Source organism: Impatiens glandulifera, chromosome 1 (assembly GCF_907164915.1).
Source record: "Impatiens glandulifera chromosome 1, dImpGla2.1, whole genome shotgun sequence".
Classification (NCBI taxonomy): domain Eukaryota; kingdom Viridiplantae; phylum Streptophyta; class Magnoliopsida; order Ericales; family Balsaminaceae; genus Impatiens; species Impatiens glandulifera.
In genome coordinates, this window is record NC_061862.1 from 122522910 (window position 1) to 122545929 (window position 23020).

The following is a 23020-nucleotide window of genomic DNA, read 5'->3' on the forward strand; positions in this document are numbered from 1 at the left end:
TCAATATGCGCATAACGTAAATCAAATATGAGAAATCATTACTTATTAGAGTTTCACTTAAAACATTGTTCTTACAATAAATAAAATCATAAAACAGAACTAAGTCCCATTCGTTCTACATGATCCTTGAAATTCTTTGGTGGCATGCCTTTAGTCAAAGGATCAGCAATCATCAACTTAGTGCTAATGTGTTCAATGACCACTTTCTTTTCCTTAACACGTTCTCTAATGGCTAAGTATTCAATGTCGATGTGTTTACTTCGACTACCACTCTTATTATTCTTAGCCATAAAGATTGCAGCTGAGTTGTCACAAAACAATTGCAATGGCCTAGAGATAGAATTCATAATTCTAAGCCCATCAATAAAACTCTTCATCCATACACCATGCGAAGTAGCCTCAAAACATGATACAAATTCGGCTTCCATAGTGGAGGTTGCAATCAATCTCTGCTTTGCACTCCTCCAAGATACAGCTCCACCAGCAAGCATAAAAACATAACCAGATGTTGATTTTCGTGAATCAATACATCCAGCAAAATCTGCATCGGAGTAGCCTACCACTTCTAGAGTATCAGTCCGTCTAAATGTAAGCATGTAATCCTTCGTTCCTTGAAGGTATCTCATCACTTTCTTTGCAGCTTTCCAGTGGTCTAAACCTGGATTACTTTGATATCTTCCCAATACCCCAACAATAAATGCAATGTCAGGTCTTGTACAAACTTGAGCATACACCAGGCTTCCAACAGCAGAAGTATATGGAATGTTTTTCATTTGTTCTCTTTCGAGATCATTCCTTGGGGATTGGTTCAAACAAAATTTATCACCCTTAACAACGGGAGCTATACTTGGTGAACAATCTTTTATCCGAAATCTTTCTAAAAGCTTATTGATATAGGTTTCCTGAGACAGACCCAAAACTCTTCTTTTTCTGTCTCTATGTATCTTAATGCCAATGACATAAGACGCATCACCCATATCCTTCATATCAAAGTTCTTAGAGAGAAATTGTTTCACCTCATATAACAAACCCTTGTCATTTGCAGCAAGTAGAATATTATCCACATATAGAACAAGGAAACAAAACTTGCTCCCATTGACCTTTTGGTATATACAATGATCCATAACATTCTCTACAAAACCAAACGAAGAGACAACATCATGGAATTTCAAATACCATTGACGGGAAGCTTGTTTCAATCCGTATATGGATTTCTTAAGCTTGCATACTAAATGCTCACCATTACTAGAGGAAAATCCTTCAGGTTGTTTCATGTATACCTCTTCCTCTAGTTCTCCATTGAGAAAAGCCGTTTTCACATCCATTTGTTGCAATTCTAAATCAAAATATGCAACTAATGCCATGATTATGCGAAGTGAATCTTTCTTTGATACAGGAGAAAATGTATCCTTGTAGTCAATTCCTTCCCTTTGAGTGAATCCCTTAGCAACAAGTCTTGATTTATATCTTTCAATGTTGCCCATTGAGTCTTTCTTTGTTTTGAAGACCCATCTACATCCAATGGCTTTTACACCATCAGGCAACGCGACAAGATCCCAGACTTCATTGACAGTCATAGAATCCATCTCATCCTTCATGGCGTCATGCCAGAATTTTGATTCTGCACAACTTATAGCTTTTGAAAATGTTTCAGGATCATTTTCGGCTCCGACATTAAAATCTGATTCTTGTAGATACACAATATAATCATCAGATATTGTTGATCTCTTTATTCTAGTAGATCTTCTTAATGTTGGATCAACATTATTTTGTAAAACTTTTTGATCAACTGGTTGCATAACTCTCTCAGGTAACTCTTGAGAAATTTGATCTACTGGTTCATTTTCAACAACTTGTGGATTTTCAGTAATTGTTCTTACAATAACCGATTGTACTGGAGGGTTATTGTTAACAACAATCAATCTATCACTTGGGCATGATGGTTGCACATCAAAATGATCTTTATCTGGAACGGTGTTCTAGGATCGGTCGCTCCCACTAATCAAGTCATTCTCAAGAAATTTTGCATTTCTCGATTCCACAATTCTAGTGCTGTGAGTAGGACAATAGAATCTATAACCCTTAGATCTTTCGGCATATCCAATAAAATATCCACTAATAGTCCTTGGGTCTAGTTTCTTTTCTTTCGGATTATAAACTCTTACTTCACACGGACATCCCCAAACGCGTATATGTTGCAAACTCGGTTTCCAACCTTTCCATAATTCAAATGGTGTTTTTGGGACAGCCTTGGTTGGAACTCGGTTTAATATATACACAGCCGTTTTTAGAGCATCAATCCATAATGACTTTGGAAAATTGGAGTTACTCATCATACTCCGTACCATGTCTATCAAAGTCCGGTTTCTTCTTTCTGCAAACCCATTTTGGTCCGGAGAACCATGCATAGTATATTGGGGCACAATACCATGTTCTTGAAGAAACTTAGCAAATGGACCAGCCACTTGTCCCTTCTCAGTGTATCTACCATAATATTCTCCACCTCTGTCTGTTCTCACAATCTTAATTTGCTTATCGCATTGTTTTTCTACTTCCGCCTTGAATACTTTAAAGGCGTCTAAAGCTTCATCTTTAGAATGAAGAAAGTAGATATACATATATCGTGAGTAATCATCAATGAAAGAGATGAAGTATTTCGGACTAACCATATCCATATCAGGACAACAAATATCTGAATGGATAATTTCTAAAATGGTTGTACTCCTTGTAGCACCTTTCTTGGATTTATTGGTCTGCTTTCCCTTAATGCAGTCCACACATGTATTAAAATCAGTAAAATCTAAAGTACTAAGTACTCCATCTTTTACTAATCTTTTAATTCTATCAATAGAAATGTGTCCCAATCTACGGTGCCATAAAGTAGAGGAATCTTCATTTATAACACAACGTTTTACACCAGATTGATCATGTAAAGTATTATAAGCAGCGTCATTTTGTAAATTAATAGAAAAAAGACCATTCAACAGTGTACCATTTCCAACATTACTAGATTTATAGAATAAAGCAAACGACATTCCATAAAAGTTGAAAGAGTATCCCAAAGGTACAAGCTTTGAAATAGAAATTAAATTCCTAGTAAAGTTAGGAACATAAAAGGTCTTTTCTAAACACAAATTAAAACCACTACTTAAAATTAAATAACATGTCCCAACAGCCTCCACACGTGATTGCATCCCATTTCCGGAATAGATGCGTTCTTCATTTGGTGTTGGCTTCCTTAGGTTTCGCATACCCTGTAAGGTATTAGAAACATGGATTGTAGAACCAGAATCAATCCACCATGTGTTATAATTAATATCAACCATATTAGATTCATAACAGACAAAAGAGATTAAATTACCTTTCTTCTCAAGCCATATCGGATACTTTAGGCAATCCTTTTTAACGTGTCCTCTCTTATTACAAAAGAAACACCTTATATCCTTTGGGTCTTTCTTAATCCCTCCGGTTGCCGATAATTTTCCTTTCCCTTTTGGCTTATGAGATTTCTGGTCTTTTCCATGTGTAACTGTAAATGCACTCTCACCCAAATCCATTGACAACCTATTCTCTTCCTGAACACACATGGTCATAAGTTCATTAATTGACCATTTCTCCTTATGTGTGTTGTAGGAGACTTTAAAGGCTCCGTACGCAGATGGAAGGGTCGCTAGTATGTAGTGCACCAGGAAAGACTCTGACATATCAACCTCAAGTCTTTTTAGTTGAGCCGCAATGTCCCGTAGCTTCATGATATGCTCACGCACACCCCTCATAGTAGTGAGCCTCGTGGTTGTGAACTTGATTATAAGAGTACTGGCAAGAGCTTTATCAGAAGTTGCAAACTGTTCATCAACTCCTTTCAGTAATGCTTTGACATTTTTATGCTCTTCAATTGAGCCACGAATACTCTCAGATATTTTAGTCTTTATGAACATCATACTGAGACGATTAGATCGATCCCATCGTTCATGAAGAAGTAAATCATCCGTAGTACTCTCATCATCAATGATTGGCTCATCTTTCCTTATAGCATCATCAATGTCTAAACATCCCAAATGAAGCAAAATCCTTTCTTTCCAGATCTTATAATTATCACCCACAAGTTCGGGAATCTCACACTTGATATCAGTAACAGTACCAGGTATCATAACTGTAAAATTCAATTATACATGTTTAAAATAAGTTGAGGCAAATAAACAAAATCATGTTTACCAATGTAAATCATGCTTAAATTAAAATATATCTAATGACATAAAACTTGCCTGTGGGCTAAAGATTCAATTCAGTCAGATACATTCATAACCTTATGATAAAACTATCAAATCATTCATTTTCTTAACTCCTGTGGGTAATTAAAAAAATATATAACATGATATTTCATCCCAATTAATCACATACAAATAATAGAAATTCCTGTGGGATAAAATCTATTATATTAATGAAATTAATTACAATAATGTTAATATGATTCCAAACAATTATTTTTCAGCCTAACTAAAGATGCTGTGGCTATTCTTTAATTAGCTAAATCAATCGAATCATTTGACATTTTAATTCACAATAACATTTATAAAATATACTCAAATTATAAATAACGTGAATCAACCATAATAATTAAATGAACGAAACTTTCTTGAATTAGTGCAGAAATATTATAAATAAGTTTCATTAACAAAGAAGGCAGAAGTTTTTAAGGCTCTGGTACCAAATGTAGAATTTATATACTTAATGATCTAACAACTCTTTTATTTAGATCTAATGCGGAAAAATAATTTAAACTTACCTCCAGCCATTCTTCTTGATACTTTAAAGTTTCGATCTTCTAAAACCGATTTATCTCTTATCGATGGTGTTTTTCTTAGATGAGATAATGGCCTTAGGGACTTTAACACTATATTTATAATCCCTCTCTTTCCATCAAAGAGACCTTAATGGGTAGTTACTAGTTAGTGGGTAGTTATTCCAAATGGGTAGTTATTACTAATTAGTGGGTAGTTATCCCAATTATTAAACTTTAATTTATTAATTAAACCATTTAATTCCAACATACCAATCCTTTGGTATGTGTCTTAACTTTAATTTTGCACCTCGTATGCCATTTTGGTGGACTACAACTCCCTCCCTCCATGATCTTTTGAGTACAATGTGGTTAGTTAGTTTAACCCAATGCTGAGGTGATTTATATGAACACTAACTTTTGTTAGTTTATTTTTCACGTGCAAAATTCAATGTAATCATATTTATATGTATAATTTAAATTACTAAATTTTAATACCTTTAACAACTGGGATTTGGATAATCTTTTAAAATAAATGTGTAAAACAATAATTTTCAAATTTTGGTTAAAGATTTAAGTTTGAAATCGACATTATGACGGGCACGAAGAAGTAAGCGCAAAAATTCTTTATTAAATGTAATCAAATTCTAACCCGCAAAATAGAATCTTTAAATGCGTTTAAATATGCAAAATATTTTCCTAATTTCTAACGAAAATTAGGTGGCAACTTTAAAGTATGAAGTTGAAGCTCTTGATTTATTTAAAATATTTTCTAAAATCAAGTTAAGAATTTAAAGAATTAAAATAAAAATACGAAACCATAAAAATGAGGCATTACAATTATCAAACATTTTCCTCTCCTAATATTCTTTATTGTGCTTATATTATTTTATAAGTACCACACAAACACATAATATCTAAATATGGAAGACAAACGAGTAATAGCATAGCATTTTGTCGTCATAATTGCAAAAAATTTCTGGAGAGATAAGAACAAATGTGTTGTTATTTGAGAATGAAGTTAAAAAATCATCTCAGAACAAATGTGAAAATATTTTCTGTAATATAATTAAAAAAATGAAGGTACCATATGTATAAAAGAAATTGTGTATTTTTAACACAAATTTAGATTTATAACATTTAAATGATTTAAAATATTTAATTTATAACGTCGTTAGTATAACATTATATGATAATTGTTTTGAAAAGTTTGTAGAGTCGGTTGGAGAGTTCATTTCTCTTCTAAAAAACCTTTCGTACACGTCATTTTTTGTTTTTGTCTGTCTACGGCATTTTTTTTTTCTCTAATTGATTTTTTAATTTTAATTATTTTTTATAATTTTTTATTTCGTTGTTTTAAGCGATTCCTAATTTATATTTCATAAATAGTTTTTAAAATAAAATGATTTTAGATATTTATGGTATAAATACAAACAAAAATAAATATACAATTAATTTTAAACAAAAATAAATTACAAAATAAACAATTTTAAAAAAAAAAAACAAAAATAAAATAAGAAATTTAAAACAAGATAATGTACGAGGAGATATTTCAAACTTAATTATATATATATAATATTATATATATATATATATATATATATATAATATTATATATATTACCCTACTTAAAAAGAAGAGTTAAAAAAATTATTTCATAAATTATCTAGAATAACTAGTTAAGTAAAACTCTAAACTAAAAAAATAATTGACCCAACTTCAATTATAATTCAATAATTTTGTTATGAAGTGAGAAATAGTGCAAAATATTTATTGAAATCTGTCAATGAATTAGTAGAGATGGAAAAAAAAATTGGCTTAATCACCAAGAACTTGTTGATATTTGTGTTTTTAAAGATTTTTTTATTTACAAAATATTGTTAAATAAATAGTATTTTTAAATTTTTTAAAAATAATTTTTTTTTTATATTGTGGAGACTAGTAGATAAGTGAATTAATGTTTTGAAGAGAATGAGTTTTAGTCTCTATACTCAAAATAAATAAATAAAATATATATTTATATATTTAAAATTTAAAATTTAAATTTAATAAAAATAAATATAATACTTTTATTGATAAATTAAGTTATTTCATAGTTAAAATAATAATGATATAATTGAAATTAATATTTAGAAAAACTCAAAATAACATAAAATCAAAAGAGATTTAATAAGAAAAACAAATATTTTTTTTCAAAAGACAACTAATTAGGAATTGGTCGAAATTTTTTATTCATATTACTGAATTTTTTTATATATGAAAAATATTATTGATATCGATTGGTATACCGAAATATTAGTATGATACAAGTTACATGCCAATCCTACCGAATATATGCGATATACCGATATACTGGTTATTATATCGTTCATATAAAAAAAATATTTTAATCGCAAAAACATTGCCGAGAATAAACTAAAGTTTTAAGAGAGAAAAGATTGTTGAGTTTCCAATATGTTAGGACTCCATGTATTAGAGAGCAGAAATAAATAACTTAATAGTTGAGTTTCAAATAGTTAGAGAAAATATAAAATGAGATTAATTAGAGAAAATAAATAGCTATAGTTGAACTTAAATATATTGAAGAAAGAAATAAATTTGTTCAAATTAGAGAAAGACTATAAAATACCTTAAAGAGAGTTAAACGAAAATTTGTGTAGAGAAGTTATTGAATATATTAAGATGTGTGAATCTAGTTTTAAGAAATAAAAATGATGACTTAATTATTCATAATTATATTAGTAATTATTTATATATTTTTAATTTCTTAATATTATTATATTATTTAGTATTGTGATATATATTGAAAATTTTGAGATCAATGTTGTCTTTATTAAATTGATTATTGATGAGATTATTCAAATAATCATACACCAAACAAGCTCAGATGATAATAATGTGAGGCATATCATATCTCATTATCAACTCCTACTTTGTAGGAAGCAACCTAGAAGTTTCATGTTTTGTCACGCTCGATACCTAATGTTGTTTTTATTAGTTAAATATATATAGAGTATACTTTAACATAAATACTGTAACTATGATTGCATTATGCATATGTGTGATTTTTATACATTATTAAATATTTTCATTACCTAATTATATATAAGCTCAATGATTTAAAATTTTGAGATTGAATTGCTAAGAATGGACATTTTATTTATAAATTGTAATGTTTTCACCAAGTTTATAGTCACACTGAAAAATTGATAATGTTAAAATGGAAAGTATTTTATTTATTTATTTAATATAAGATTATTGTAGATTATGATCAAAAATAAGTTTTTAAATAATTATTATACATATTATTTTATGTGATATAAATATTATTTTATACATCCTCATGATTAAAATATATTAGTATGGTAAATAATAATTTAGATCATTTTTTAAAACATTTTAATATTGGTCAAACAAACAAATATACAAAAAAAAAAAAAATTAAAGTTTGATCTTAATAAATCTGACTGTTTGTATAAATTTTAAATTAAAAGAAAATTATTTCATGTAAAATTAATGTATATACACAAAAGAAAAAATTCACTAAAACAAACTAAACCAAAAATTGTGCTTATTTATATAATGAAGGAGAGATTCAGAATTTGAAGTCAGTGAGTGAAAAAAATAAATTAAATTGAGCATACCAAAATAAAAGAGAAAAATTAAGTAAATATTTAATTAGATCAAACAAATTATCGAATTTAGGCAATAAAAAAGTAATATAAAAGAATTTTTTGGTATTTATTTAGCCCACTGAGCCCTAGTAGAACCGTTACTGTATATATTCAGAATACTCTAATGATTTTTTATTTAAGTAGGATGTCACATGAAATTGTGCTAATTTATTCCATAGAATAAATTATTATTATTATAAAAAATAATGAAGAGAATGGGTATTACATATAGACTATAGTGTATAATTGAATGTTGTTTATGGCTGTAAAAAAAAATTACTGCTGTAAATGATGGATGCATGATAAATTCATTTTATTTTAGTTTATTTCATTTTAATATATTTAATTGGCTAAACTATTATATTATAAAAATAAATAATTAAACTTAATTAGTATATCTAAAATTAATTTTGGAATATAAAGATTGCGAAGTCTAAAAAATATTATCATTCCGCGGATTTTAATATAAATTATTCTGTTTTGTTTGGCGAATTTTTTTCGATTTAATGATAATTGATCGGAAATTGTTCCAAACAGTAATAAACAAAATTAATATATAATATTATTAATTAATTTTTTTATTTTTCATATTTTTTTAAAATTTTAATTTTTTAATTTTTTTTATAATAAAATGAATTTTTAATATATATATATATATATATATATATATATATATATATAACATACTTGTATATAATTTTATCATATGTTTTTTTTAAAAAATATGGTATAAATGGCGGGATGTTAATAAGATGGATAGGTGCAGATAATATGTTTAACATTTTCACTTTATTATGTTTACGATATTTCATTTTATTATCATTCCTAACTTGTTTAATTTTGGGAAATGCATACTTTTTAAACTATATTCACTATAAAAAAAATCTTTAATAATGTTATATAAACGTTTTTTTAATATTATAATATATTGAAAAAAGAAAAATTATATTATAATAAAAAATAAATATAAATTATTATAAAATATGAACAATAAATAAATATATTTATGATGTTATATATTTAATTGTGTTTAGTATTCGGGGTAGAGACATAAATACCATTATCCTCTCATCTCCGATCAACTATCGATCATGCTATGGAAAAACTGCCCATAACAGTTCAATTCGGATTGAAAATTGCAAGATGGATATTAAAATTACCTAAACTAATAAACATTATCTCGTAGGATTTTATAAAATCGAATATGACAAATGATATTAAAACAAATTTCTGAAATAAAATAAAACGAGAAATGTAAATAAATTTATGATCCGTCCACATTATCATACATAAAATTCTAAAATAGATAATTATAGAAATGGAAAAAAATAATAATAACTTCTTACGAATGAAAATCTATAAATTGACTACCTAATAGTTTTATTCACCCTATGTTAAACTCACAAATTTAAAATCATGGAGGAACACTTTTTATCACATAATTATTACAATTTTTAAAATTATTTTAAATAGAATTAATAATAATATAAATACCCTATAAATATAACATGTTATTAAGGAAATAATAATAATATTAAAAGGGTTATAATTAACATTCTTTTATTAGTATTTCAGCCGTGTTGGGTGGAACCTAATTAATATTCTATTAGTGGACAACAATACCAAGATATGACTTCCATTTACATTATTAAATTAAATATATATCTTAAGTGATAATTAAGTTCCCCCAAAATAATTGTTTTATATATTTATTATTTAAAGCAAAAACAAGAGATTCTTTAATATTGAAAAATTAATTTAATCTTTAAATGACTCAATTTGCTTACTATTTATTTTTTATTTTTTAATTTGTAAAAAGAAGTGGGATAGCGGAGGTGATTTCGACTCCGATAAACGTATGCATAAATTGAGGCTTCGATATCTAGCTTAGGTAATAAAACGGCTCATTTTCTCTACTCATATTTCTTCATTTTATCTATCAATGAAATGTAAAATTCTCTATCATTTTTATATTTGAATATATGACTTATAAATGGACGCCAAGTTCTATAAGCCATGGTAAGGCTATTTCTCAAAATGCAGCTCATTTAACAAAATAATATCAAATATTTATATAAATTTATAATTTTTTAAACACAAAATATTACAATATAATTGTTCAATATATAAATTTATATATTTTTTTTATGAGAAATGATTAGGTGAGGAAATTTGGTGAGAGAATAACTTTACATAATCGCTGAAAAAATTAAATAATTTCTCTCTTTTCTCTCTTTCCTCCCACTTTTACATTTTCTAACCAGGTGATGCCAAATCATTCTCTCACAAATTCCCTCACCAAATGCTCTCTCTCTATCACTCATTTTTTTATTTGGTTATGGATTTTAATATAAAAAAATTATTATCAATTTTTAAAACTAAACCTAAGATAATAAAAAAAAAAATCAAATTTTATTTTAACCGGATACTCAAAATTAATTCTGGACCGACTCTCCATATAAATAACAATGTAGTCAATTTTCCATATAATTAAAGATAAATCTTTCCAAATAATTTAATTCAAAACAACATACAAATAGATTAAAGTTTTCCAAAATACTTGGTTGCTGTCCCATGGTAAAATTAATTTAGGTTAAATAATTTGATTACAAACAACTTACAAATAGATTAATATTCATTTTTCTAATAAGTTTTAACCTAAATTAGATTTCATTTATTTATTTTTATCCAAATATTAGCCTAAAAAATAGTATTTTTTTTCACTAAATTGCATCCTAAATTAGATCTCATTAAAATTATATATTAATTTAATGTTTTATTGAAAAGGATATAACTAATTGAAAGTTTATATTTTAGTATAATTATTAAAAAAAAAATATTTTAGAAAATTAAAAACACAACTAAACACTTTAATTTAGGTGTTTTTAGTATAGATTAAATTTAATAAATTTAATCTCATAAATAATTTTTTTATTGGAAATTTGACGAAATGACTCTTATAGTAGAGGTAAATGAGTTGGTGACCAGCGCATAATTTTAAATGCGCTGGTGACCGCCTCATATTTTTTTGGCGAAATTGTCTCTGTCGCGAGACGCAACTTGATGCCATGTGAAAAGTTCACAGTCGCGAGACGCACCCCGGTTGCGAGAAACAACCGGCATTCACGAGATGCAACCGACAATCGCGAGATGCATTCGCGAGACAAAACCGGCATTCGCGAGACGCAACCGACAATCGCGAGACGAAACCGACAATTGCGAGACGCATTCGCGAGACGCAACCGGCATTCGCGAGATGCATTTACGAGACGCAACCGACATTCGCGAGATTCATTTACGAGACGCAACCGGCATTCGCGAGATGCATTTACGAGACGCAACCGGCATTCGCGAGACGCAACCGGCAATCGCGAGATGCATTTACGAGATGCAACCGGCATTCGCGAGACGCAACCGGCAATCGCGAGATGCATTCGCGAGACGCAACCTGCATTCGCGAGAAGCAACCGACATTCGCGAGACGCAACGGGCAATCGAAAGATGCATTCGCGAGACACAACCAGCATTCGTGAGATGCATTTACGAGACGCAACCGACACTCGCGAGACGCAACCGGCACTCGCGAGATGCAATCCAATCGCGAGACGCAACCGACAATTCGATTGTGGACTTTTCTAATGACATTCAGTTGCGTTTCCGACATAGACAATTTCGTAAAAAAAAAAATATGAAATGGTTACCAGCTATTTAATTTACTCATTTTGAGTCATCTCTTCAAATTTTCCTTTATTTTTAACCATGATTAAGTTATATACAAAAATCTTAACAAAAAAAAAAAGAAAAGAAAAAAGAGTACAAGTATTCACTCACACAAAGGTTCGGTTATATAAGGAAGTGTTTCTAAAAACAACCATTATCGATCTATCTACCTTTCTTGATGAATTATCTGCCCGCCGTCTGCAATTCCTTCGTCAATCTCATATTCATCTCTCTCTCTATATCTCTAACCCAGTGAAAAGACACTTGTTTTTCTTTGTTTCATCGTCTTTTCAGCTAATTGGGTTTTGGCTCTGAAGCAAAGAACCCATCTTCTTCTTTCTGTAGAATCGTTATCATGAAGGTTCATCCGGCTCCAAAGAAGAGAAACATCACACTTCGATACGACATCATCTCGGCCCAAAAGAAACTCCGTAGACTCCCTCACATCTTCGAGAAGGTTCTGGAACTCCCTTTTCACTCCGACGCTGACGTTTCCGTCGAAGAAACCGCTAAATGCTTCCGCTTCATCGTCGACACCGAGGATATCACTGGGGAGATTAGGACCGACACGATCGAGATCTATCCGGGTGTTACGAAGATTGTTGTTAGGGGTGAAAACGTTGTTGATTTGTCCAAAAGCGAATTGGAGCTTGATGTTTGGCGTTTCAGACTGCCTCAATCGACCAAGCCAGAATTGGCAAGTGCAGCTTTCAGTGACGGGGAGCTGGTGGTGACGGTGCCAAAAGACTACGCTCAATTTACTGGGGATGATGTTTGGGGTGGAAGTGAAAGAGGCCAGCTCCTTATTGTACATTGAATTTCAATGCCCTTTCTAAAGATGGAATGTTTTCTGAGACACTATAATGGTTTAATTATGTATTAAAAATTCCATTTTAATCATCTCTTGCTATTGTTTTCTGAGACACTATAAGTTTCCATATCTTTTTGTATCCATATTGTTTGATTAATGGACTCTCTGTGTTCTTGATTTCCTCTTTAACATATTTGGTTGACAGTTTCAGTAGTTTTCTGAATGTGTTTTTATGCAGAATAATTCCACTTTACCTGCCTGGTTTTAGTCAAGAGCTTGTCACATGATGCTTATTCCTTAGAAATGTTAGGCATAAAGATTTGGTCTTTTACCTTGATTGGCAAAGTAGCCCAATTTCTATGGCATGTCTATCCAGATGTATGCTTTATGGTGAATGGTTGAGAATTTCTTGCTGAGGATTAGGTTTTGATTCATGATTTTTATTTGATTGGGTTGTGGTTACAGTCAAGCTAGGGAAACCTATCTTCAAAGTTAGCATCAATACCCTTGAGAATAAGGAATTATGTAACAATTAGATTTTTAGATAAATATCTACCCAATGTATTTCAAGTGAAATCAGGACGGATCTGGATCTATGTAGGGCTTGGGTGAGATGAAACCTATCACGGAAAAAAAAATTATTGTTCAAATTTGACAATACTAGTTAATTTCTTAATTTTTTTTAATATAATTCTTAATTTGTTTATATAATTATTAAAACAATAATAAAACTTACCTTTATCTACTCGTTTTATTCAGAATTTTCTTCTTATTTTTTTAAGTCACTCTAAATTCTGGAGTTCATCATTCCTTGGTCATCGCATAACTTTATTTTCTTTGGTTTTAGGAAATATTGTTATTTTAATCTGATTCATTTTTTTAGTGTAGACTTGTAGCTCAATGGTAAAGTACTTAAGTTTTTTTATTCTAAGCTAAAAAGAATAACTTCTTTCTTCTGCGAGTTGGTCCATTAGGATTAGAGAATATGTTTATGTTTTTCTTTATTCTTTGTGCAAAAAGGAAAGAAGCAAGACAAGTGGAAGAGAAGTGGTTATGCATTCATGATATCTAAAGTGCTTCTTCCACCTTTGTTGTCTTTCTAGAATTCCTTTTTTTTTGCAATATATGTGGATATCAATTACTAATACAATGTCATGTGTTCAGCAAAAAATATTACTACATAAACCTAAATTTAAACTATTGGTTAATAGAAGATTTTCCCATAACTGATACATTAATATTGTTTCAAAAACACCTTTAAAGAAAAAATAAAATAAAAAATTTGTTTCAAAAACAATTATTTTGATTAGCTTACATAAACTTTATATATGCTTTAAGCAATTTTGAGTTGTTATTTTTTTTTTTTTTAATTAAGTGTCTGCAGTGTTGAGGTGTTCCTTGCCATTGTAGGCGGGTTTTAAATCCGGGTAAATGGGTCAGGGTTTTCTGTTATGAAAACGGGTTAGAGTATAAATACTTTTTTTTGGTATTTTTCTCATAACATACAGTAAGTTGAGAGAGAGTGAATTAAAGATCTAGGGTTTTTTGGTTTCCTTCTTCTTTTTGTTCTTTGGCTGATCCAGAGAGAAAGATTGGGGGAGCTTTTGATTGTGGAATAGTCCAATCATTCCTAGTGTAATCACTTCTTTCATTTGAGAGCAGGGCATGTAAGTTTCTACTATTGACATTTTTTGATTTAGTGAAACTTATCCCTCCCGTGGATGTAGGTCGATTTTGACCGAACCACATATATTGTGTTGTCATTTATTGCTTTGTGCTATTTCAGTCTTCGTAATTTGTTTGTCGTCATAGACGATTTAGAAACTGATTTGTTACAAGTTTGATTTCGAAGAAGATCAATAGTTTTGCTGTTGCAAAACCCAACAGTGGTATCAAAGCAGTATTGATTGGTTATCTGTTTTAACATTAGAGCAGAGTGCTCTACTAGTTATTTGACAAAATTCATAGAAGAGATCAACTGGTTTCTTTGCTGGGGTTTTTGTCAGTTGTTAAGGCAGTAATAATGGGGAAATCTAGACCTGCTATGATGAGTCTGAATGGTACAAGCTACAGGCAATGGAAACTGATGATTAGTGATCTGTTAGTTTCAGATGATTTGAAAGAAGCAATTGAAAATGAGAGTGTTAGACCTGAGACTACAAAAGAGGATGATTGGAAAAAGATAGATAGAAAGGCCTGCAGCTTTATTCGTTCCTGGGTTGGTGTAAATGTTGTGCACCATGTTGAGAATGAGACTACGACGTATGGTGTGTGGGGAAAACATGAAGCTCTCTATGCTGGGAGGTCAGCAGGGAATAAAACAGCACTGGTACGAAGGCTGGTGAATCTGAAGTACATTGATAATAAATCAATTGCTGAACACTTGAATGAATTTCAAAATATTTTGAATCAGTTGAGTAGTATGAAGATAAACTTTGATGATGAGGTACAAGCACTTTTAGTCTTTGGATCTTTGCCTGTAAGTTGGGAGACACTTATTATCACTCTCAACAACACAACACCAAATGGTAAAGTCAACATGGCATTTGTCACCAGTTCCTTATTTGATGAGGAGAATCGAAAGGGGGATAAACCCTCTAAGTCTGATATGTTGGTGACTGATAAAGGAAGATCAAAGGATAATAGAAGTGGTTCGAGCAAGGGAAAGTCTAGAAGCAAGTCTAGAGCTCCAAAGAAGGATGGTGCTTGCCATTATTGTGGCAAAATGGGTCACTGGAAAAAACGAGTGCTGAAAATTTAAAAATGATAAAGCGAAGGGTATAGTGAAGCCCAGAGAAAAGAAAGAACAAAGTGCAAATACATTTGCTTATGCTTCAGATGGTGAACTGACATATGCTTTTAACTGTCAAGACTCTTGTCTTAGCACATCTTCAAATGAAACAACATGGATTGTTGACACAAGTGCCTCATTCCATATTACTCCACACAAAGGTTACTTCCAGTCCTACAAAGCTGGTGATTATGGTGAGGTTCGCATGGGTAACAGTGGTGTGTCCAAGATAGTTGTGGTACAAGAGACTAGGTCACATTAGTGAAAAGGGGCTGAATGTTTTGATCAAGAGGAATGAGTTACTGAATCTCAAGGATGCTCATCTTGAAAATTATGAGCATTGCTTGAAGGGTAAGCAAAACATAGTCTCCTTCAGTAAGTCGAAAGTGGAACTGAAAAAGAATGTCCTTGAACTGGTCCATACAGATGTTTGTGGTCTTATGAAGATTAAATCCATAGGTGGTGCTTCCTATTTTGTAACCTTCATAGACGATGCGTCTAGGAAGGTTTGGGCCTATGCTATAAAGTCCAAGGATGAGGTTGCATCAAGGTTTGAGGTCTTTTACAAGCTGGTTGAAAGAGAGATATGAAGAAAACTGATGAGGGTGCGGTCAGATAATGGGGGAGAGTACATAGGCTCATTTGATATTTATTGCAAAGAGCAGGGTATTCGACATGAACAGACTGTGCCCAAGACTCCACAAAAAAATGGTGTGGTAGAGAGGATGAATAGAACAATGTTAGAACGGATGAGGAGTATGCTCTCCCATACCAGGTTGGCTAAGCCATGAGCACTACAGTGTATGTGATCAACCGTTCTCCCTCCAATCCATTGAATAATAAGTGTGCAGAAAGCGTCTGGTCAGGTAAAGATGTTAATTATGACTATTTACGTGTTTTTGGTTGCAGAGATTTTGTGCACGTTCCAAAAGATGAGAGGTCTAAGCTAGATGCAAAAACCAGACAATGCATATTTTTGGGGTATGGTGATGAAAAGTGGGGATACAGGTGTTATGACCCACTTGATAAGAAGGTTTTGAGAAGCCGAGATGTTGTATTTCTTGAAGATCAGACTATTGAGAATTTTGAAGATGGTGAAAAGCTTGATGCATACATACGTGACCTTTCTGGTCTTGAGCTGTCTCATGATGTTGAGGAGACAAGGCCACATGTAGCTTCATACTCAGATAGTGATGATGATGTTCATCAGGGTCAAGCTATAGGCCATGAAAATGATACAACAACTGATCTTGGTGATAATATTGAGGCTGATTTTGAAGTCAACAAGAAGATGAAAATCAACAGAATCAACAAACAGAGGTACTTAGGAGGTCTACTAGGGAGAAAATATCAAGTTCTAAGTACCCTGCTACAGAGTATGTCCTTCTAACTGATTGTGGGGATCCTATATGCTATATTTCTCTAGTTGATTGCTCTTATGATCCTCACCAGCCCTCTTATTTTTATTCTGTAACTTATAACACTAAACAACAATATGACCTTTCTTCTTGCAGTACCTACACGTCTTATCCCTGTTCTTGGATTTTGACCTACCACGGTTATTGCTGCTAGAATACCTCTCCTGCTGTCTGCCTTGTGCAACAAGGCCTTCAGGCATGTTATATGAACCAACAAGTTTATGCATATTCTCTTTCGAGAAGAGTGCATCATAAACCTCATCTAGAGTCAAAGTCTCACGACTATAGAGAATGGTATCTCTAAAATTAGCATACGAAGGAGGTAGTGAACACAATAATATGAGCCCTAAATCTTCTTCATCGTACTTAACCTCCATAGATTCCAAATCAGAGACTATTTCTTTAAAAACACTTAAGTGATTTTCTAAAGACGTACCGTCAGACATACGTTGGGAATACAAGCGTTGATTCAAGTGTAGCTTGTTAGTCAGCGTTTTCGTCATGCATAATTGCTCCAATCTTAGCCAGAGTGCAGCAGCTGTTTTTTCCTTCAAACAGTCTTGAAGAATCTAATTCGACAGATGCAGATAAATCTACGATAGAGCCTTACGATCTGCTCGTTGCTTCTCTTCATCAGTCCACGAAGACGACATCTTGTCAGCGCCATATAGCGCATCTTCCAGATCCATCTGTGCCAAAATAGCTCGCATCTTCATTTGTCATAACGCAAATCTGGTGTTACGATCCAACAACGGAATATCGTATTTCATCGTGGTCATGACCAAAAATAAAACAAACAAATTTGGCTCTAATACCAATTTGTTAGAATCCAAACCACAATAAAAAAGAATAAAAGCGATAAAGAAGAACGAACACCAAGATTACGTGGAAAACCCTTTACAGGTGAAAAACCACGGGCAGAAGAGAAGTTTCACTATATCGAAGATTGTACAAATTTTGGTGAACAGCGTAATAAACTGAATTAGAGAAAAGACGGCTGTCTTCTCTATATATTGTCTAACCCTAAAATGTGATGTAAATGGAAAAGGGGTTAGACCCATTAAGACTACAAGTCCATACAGTGCGGGCAAAGCCCGCTGACCCAACAAGAATTCGGGCCACAAACTCTAACAGTAACAAACTCTTGATTTTTTTCGGCGTGTAAACAACATATGCGTTTCACGAAATCGAACGCGGTAATTGAATCTAGGGTAAAGCTGAATTTTTTTATGGAGGATAAATACCAAAATTATATATTTATAAATTATTATTTAACTTAAATTAATTACTTTTAACCTACCATTATTCTTCCCAGAATAATCAACTTAGAGGAATGAAATTATTGTTACGGAATTAACCCAACAAACATGATATTTTGAATGTTTTCCTATTCTAAACTAAACTAACAACCCAGTACCCTAAAAGAAATCTAAGGATAACCAAATGGCTCAATCAAATTTTTTTTTTTTGGTTTTCAACTTGTTAGGGAATCATTTAGTTGTTACAATTCTTGAACAACTTGGAAACAAGCCTTCTTTTCACACTAAGACGGATATTAAAATAATAAGAAAAATTGGATTAAAAAAGAAACAAAAAAAAATCTAAATTTTCAGAAAATTTTAATTTCCGAAAACCTATAGATACAGTAAGTTTTTCTTAAAATAATTGAAGTTAAATTCAGTTAGGTTTTATGCTATCAAGTACACCCAATCGTTTTAAGCATATTAAACTGCAATTTAGCTATATTTGAGCTCATTTTATTAAGAGAAAAAGGTTTTGAATCATTTTAATATGAAGTAAACAGATTCCAGATTTCATAATTTGTTACACTTAATATTTTGCATAAAAGATTTCGTTTACATTTGTTTCAACCAAGTTCATGGAATCCTGCAATCACTTATTGAACTACAACTTGATCAATTTTCAGATCATTTGTTCGAGTAGATCACATATTTTGAACACAATTTCGGCACATTTCCGATCAAAGCAGTTTCCAAAATTTGTTTTTGCACTTTAGTTCATCTTCATTCAACTCATTATAATATATTCAAATGAACTCACCTAATCTTTCTCAATACTTTCTAACATAATATATTGCAGATAGGAATCAAATTCTAGTTCATTTGTCAAAAAATCTTCAATTAGAACTTAAAACATCCAATGAACAATTTTCACATTTTCAAAATATCATTCATATGTATTCAACCAAATCCTATTTGATTCCATCTAAATTTTGTAAAATTTCCTAATATCATGAACATTAAGGCATAGGATTTTAAACTGCATAATTTAAGAAGTTATTACTGTGTTTCGATCTCTTACCCCTTATTCTATAGAAACTTTAACTTACAAGTTTCAATTTTTGCCTCTTAATTGCTTGATGAGATGAAAAATACATTCACGGTACAAGAGGACCAGTCTCCTTCTTTCATCATTAAATATTACACTTATCATCAAAGTATACATAATAACTCAGCCCAATAAGAAAATGTATTTATCTTATGAAAAATTGACGAAATGACCCTCATAATAGGGGTAAATGAGTTAGTTAAATGCGTTGGTGACCACTTCATATATTTTTTAACGAAATTGTCCCTGTCGCGAGACGCAACCGGATGGCATGTGAAAAATCCACAATCGCGAGACGCATCCCCGGTTGCGATAAGAAACCGGCATTTGCGAGACGCAAATAGCATTCGCGAGACGCAACCGGCAATCGCGAGACGAATTCACAAGAAGCAACCGGCAATCCAATTGTGGACTTTTCACATGGCATCCGGTTGCATCTCGCAACCGGCAGTTTTATTTCGCGACGGGGACAATTTCGTCAAAAAAATATGTAGTGGTCACCGGCGCATTTAAAATTATGCGCCATTTATTCTCTTTTTTTAGGGTCATTTCGTCAACTTTCCCTATCTTATTATATGAAGAAACCACCTACCCATTTATAAATTCAATATTCTTGCAACAAAATTCAACATTTCTTTTCAAGATACCATACCTTGATTTGACAAAAATTTCCATTTTAAAACACGGAAACATGAAACTCAAATATTATTGGTAGCAAAGATGTCAAAAATTTGTGTATTCATTCTGCCTTATTGGTAGCATGGATGTAGTGTGTACACTTTATGTTTGTGCAGTTATTCATGGATTTTTATCTAATTTCTGGAAAATGGAATTGAAAAGCTTAAAGATAAATATGAATTTTGGTGTTTCATTGATTAAATGCAAGAAGAATGAATGTAAATTTCAAGGACCAGTAAATATATCTATAAAAACATAGAAATGCCTAATCTTTTCCGACAACTACCACAAAATATTAAATGAGTTACAATTATGCACACAACAAGAGGGAGGAGGGGAGGATCATCAGCTACTTTCTAGAACCATATGTGTCTTCAACACCATCTGTAATTTTTTTTCTCCTCTCTGCAATCATACTTGAATATGCCTATTTCAGAGATATCAATAAAGGAAATGGTATTTGGTTAGAATTGAGTTCATGCTAATGTCAAACAAATCATATATGCTAAAGATATTATATTTTAAAGGATACAAGTTCAATTTTGTTTACACATTTTAATAGAGTGACTATACCAAGAATTGAATTTGTAAGCTCCTTTAACATTGTTCTAAGCAACTCAACCATAAAGTCACAATTCTAAAAACACTTTTACAAGTAAAGAAATCAAAAATGAATAATTCCATCAATTACCTTAGGATAATTGTATAAGAAGATGTACCACCAGGCAGCAATAAGAAAAGAAACTGAAGCAGTTACTGCGACAGACCGAAGGACTAACCAGCTACACACAACTGCTATGATTCCTGTCAGTGTTATTGTCCATGGTTGACACCTAAAGCATAAAACAATGCACAAAGATTAACATATATCAGTAGTTTATTAGTGTAATACTAATTTGAAATGTTTATTTCACTTGAAATTGATCAATGAGGTAGTAACTGTTGCTACTTCTATGAATAGTTCATATAATTGGTGTGCTTCTTATAAATGACTTTTAGTGTTGCATACTGTTATTACCCAATTGATTAAGAAATCTGAATTGGGTCATAAATTAGAACTATGGGATTCTAGTGTGGATTTAATAACCCTAAACCTTCTTCTGTAGTTCTTCTCATCTTCAGTCCTGCATTCTCAGTTCAATCTCTCCTCTTCCGATTACAAATTCAATAAAGAAAGAAAGACAGATGACAGAGAGCATACAAAATGCCCCCATCATATAAATTTCAATCAAGATCTACCAAATAGTGATAAGCAAAAGAATCAGAACACAACATAGGTTCTTTTGACATTTGATTGGAATGGCAAACCCATAAGCAAATAAAGTCTATATATCTAACAAAAAATCAAGAAGAGATTCATGAGTAATTTGAACGACTCCATGAGATGGAAACAGTAGATCATCCAGTAAAAAAGTGAAATTGCAGAAATGGGAAAGCTGACCAGGATGGCTTGGTATCCCAGACGGAATCATACTCAAGAGAGAGATAGTTCAAGTAACCATCCATATCTTCTATAACGCCATTGTCGTCCAAGAAAGCGGTTTCTTTAGGGTCAGTCGAGCGGCCTCCACGAACAATAGCGCTGCTGCTGCTACGAAACGTGGTTAATTTGAGGATGGAGGTTGGGATAAAATAGGAGGAGGCGTGAGTAAAGAGATATGGAGATGATTGAAGCTTGAGAGGGCAACTAAGAGCGGGAGTGAATATCGTCATAGTTGACATTTTCACGGTGCTTGCACAGAGTGACTCGTTTTCTTCTGTATTCCAATTTTGCTGGATAATATCTGATTTGAGGGGGGAAATTGGACGAAATGACCCTAAAAATTGGGTTATTTGTCTCAGTGGTCACCCAATAATAAATTTGATTTGGTGACCACTTTATTTTTTTTAGACGAAATTACCCTTTTCACGTAACGCGAAGGGACTTCGCGAAACGCGAAGTGAAACAGTGTGAATATATATATTAAAATTTTTTCATTTTCTTCATTTCGTTTCTCTCTCTTCTCTCTCTGTTCTTGTTCGTCGGCGGCGGCGAAACTTCGACGGTGGCGGCGAAGCGACGGCGAGGGCGCCTACGGAAAACAGCATCAAATGAAAGATAAGTAAACTTAACCTAACCTGAATCGATTTTCATCATACACATCCATGTTTCAAACCCAAACTCTAACCCTAAATCGTTTAATCTATTCATATTGGTTAATATTTGTTTATATTTGGTTGATATTGGTTGATATTTGTTGGTATTTGTTGATATTTGTTGATATTGGTTGATATTTGGTTCATTATTCTTCATATTGGTTGATATTTTGGTTCATTATTGTTCATGATGATATTTGCAGCTCATTAGAGTTCCGTTTCAGGGAAGATTCGCGTCTCTTCATATTAGTTTTTTTTTTTTTTTTTTTTTTTGGCAAAGCTATATAATTCATTCATTCATTGATCCCTTATTTATTTTTATTTTTTTTTTAACAAAATCACTTGTATTTAAGTGATTCTGTTTGGTCGGTTTATTAATCGAAATATACATTCAAACCGTTGACATCAGTTTGCTAAATTTAAAACCGTTTGTTTAGTCGATTTGATCGATTCGGTTTGAAGTTAGTTTAATCGGTTTAAAAACACAGTTATCAAATCTACATAAATAATTATAAAAAATTACATAAAATATGTTAATAGAATATAAAATCTTTAAAATAATGACTTAAAGTCTCAAAATCTATTAAGAACTACATAAATATATGGCATTAAACAATTTAAAATCAAATCCACTCTCGTACTACATCAAATTAATTTTCAGCA

At 31.5% G+C, this 23020-nt stretch overlaps 2 protein-coding genes across 2 annotated transcripts; one reads left to right on the plus strand and one right to left on the minus strand.

The window, feature by feature from the left end:
• Positions 1-12334: 12334 nt before the first annotated feature.
• Positions 12335-13094, plus strand: LOC124921728. Its single transcript, XM_047462423.1, has one exon. The coding sequence runs from the start codon at positions 12530-12532 to the stop codon at positions 12989-12991; it is 462 nt and encodes a 153-aa protein (XP_047318379.1). The 5' UTR covers positions 12335-12529; the 3' UTR covers positions 12992-13094.
• Positions 13095-20391: 7297 nt separating this feature from the next.
• On the minus strand, positions 20392-21995 carry LOC124921755. Its single transcript, XM_047462458.1, has 3 exons — positions 21663-21995; positions 20913-21054; positions 20392-20648 (listed from the first exon to the last, which is right to left on the minus strand). The coding sequence occupies exons 1-3, from the start codon at positions 21941-21943 to the stop codon at positions 20571-20573; spliced, it is 501 nt and encodes a 166-aa protein (XP_047318414.1). The 5' UTR covers positions 21944-21995; the 3' UTR covers positions 20392-20570.
• Positions 21996-23020: the final 1025 nt, after the last annotated feature.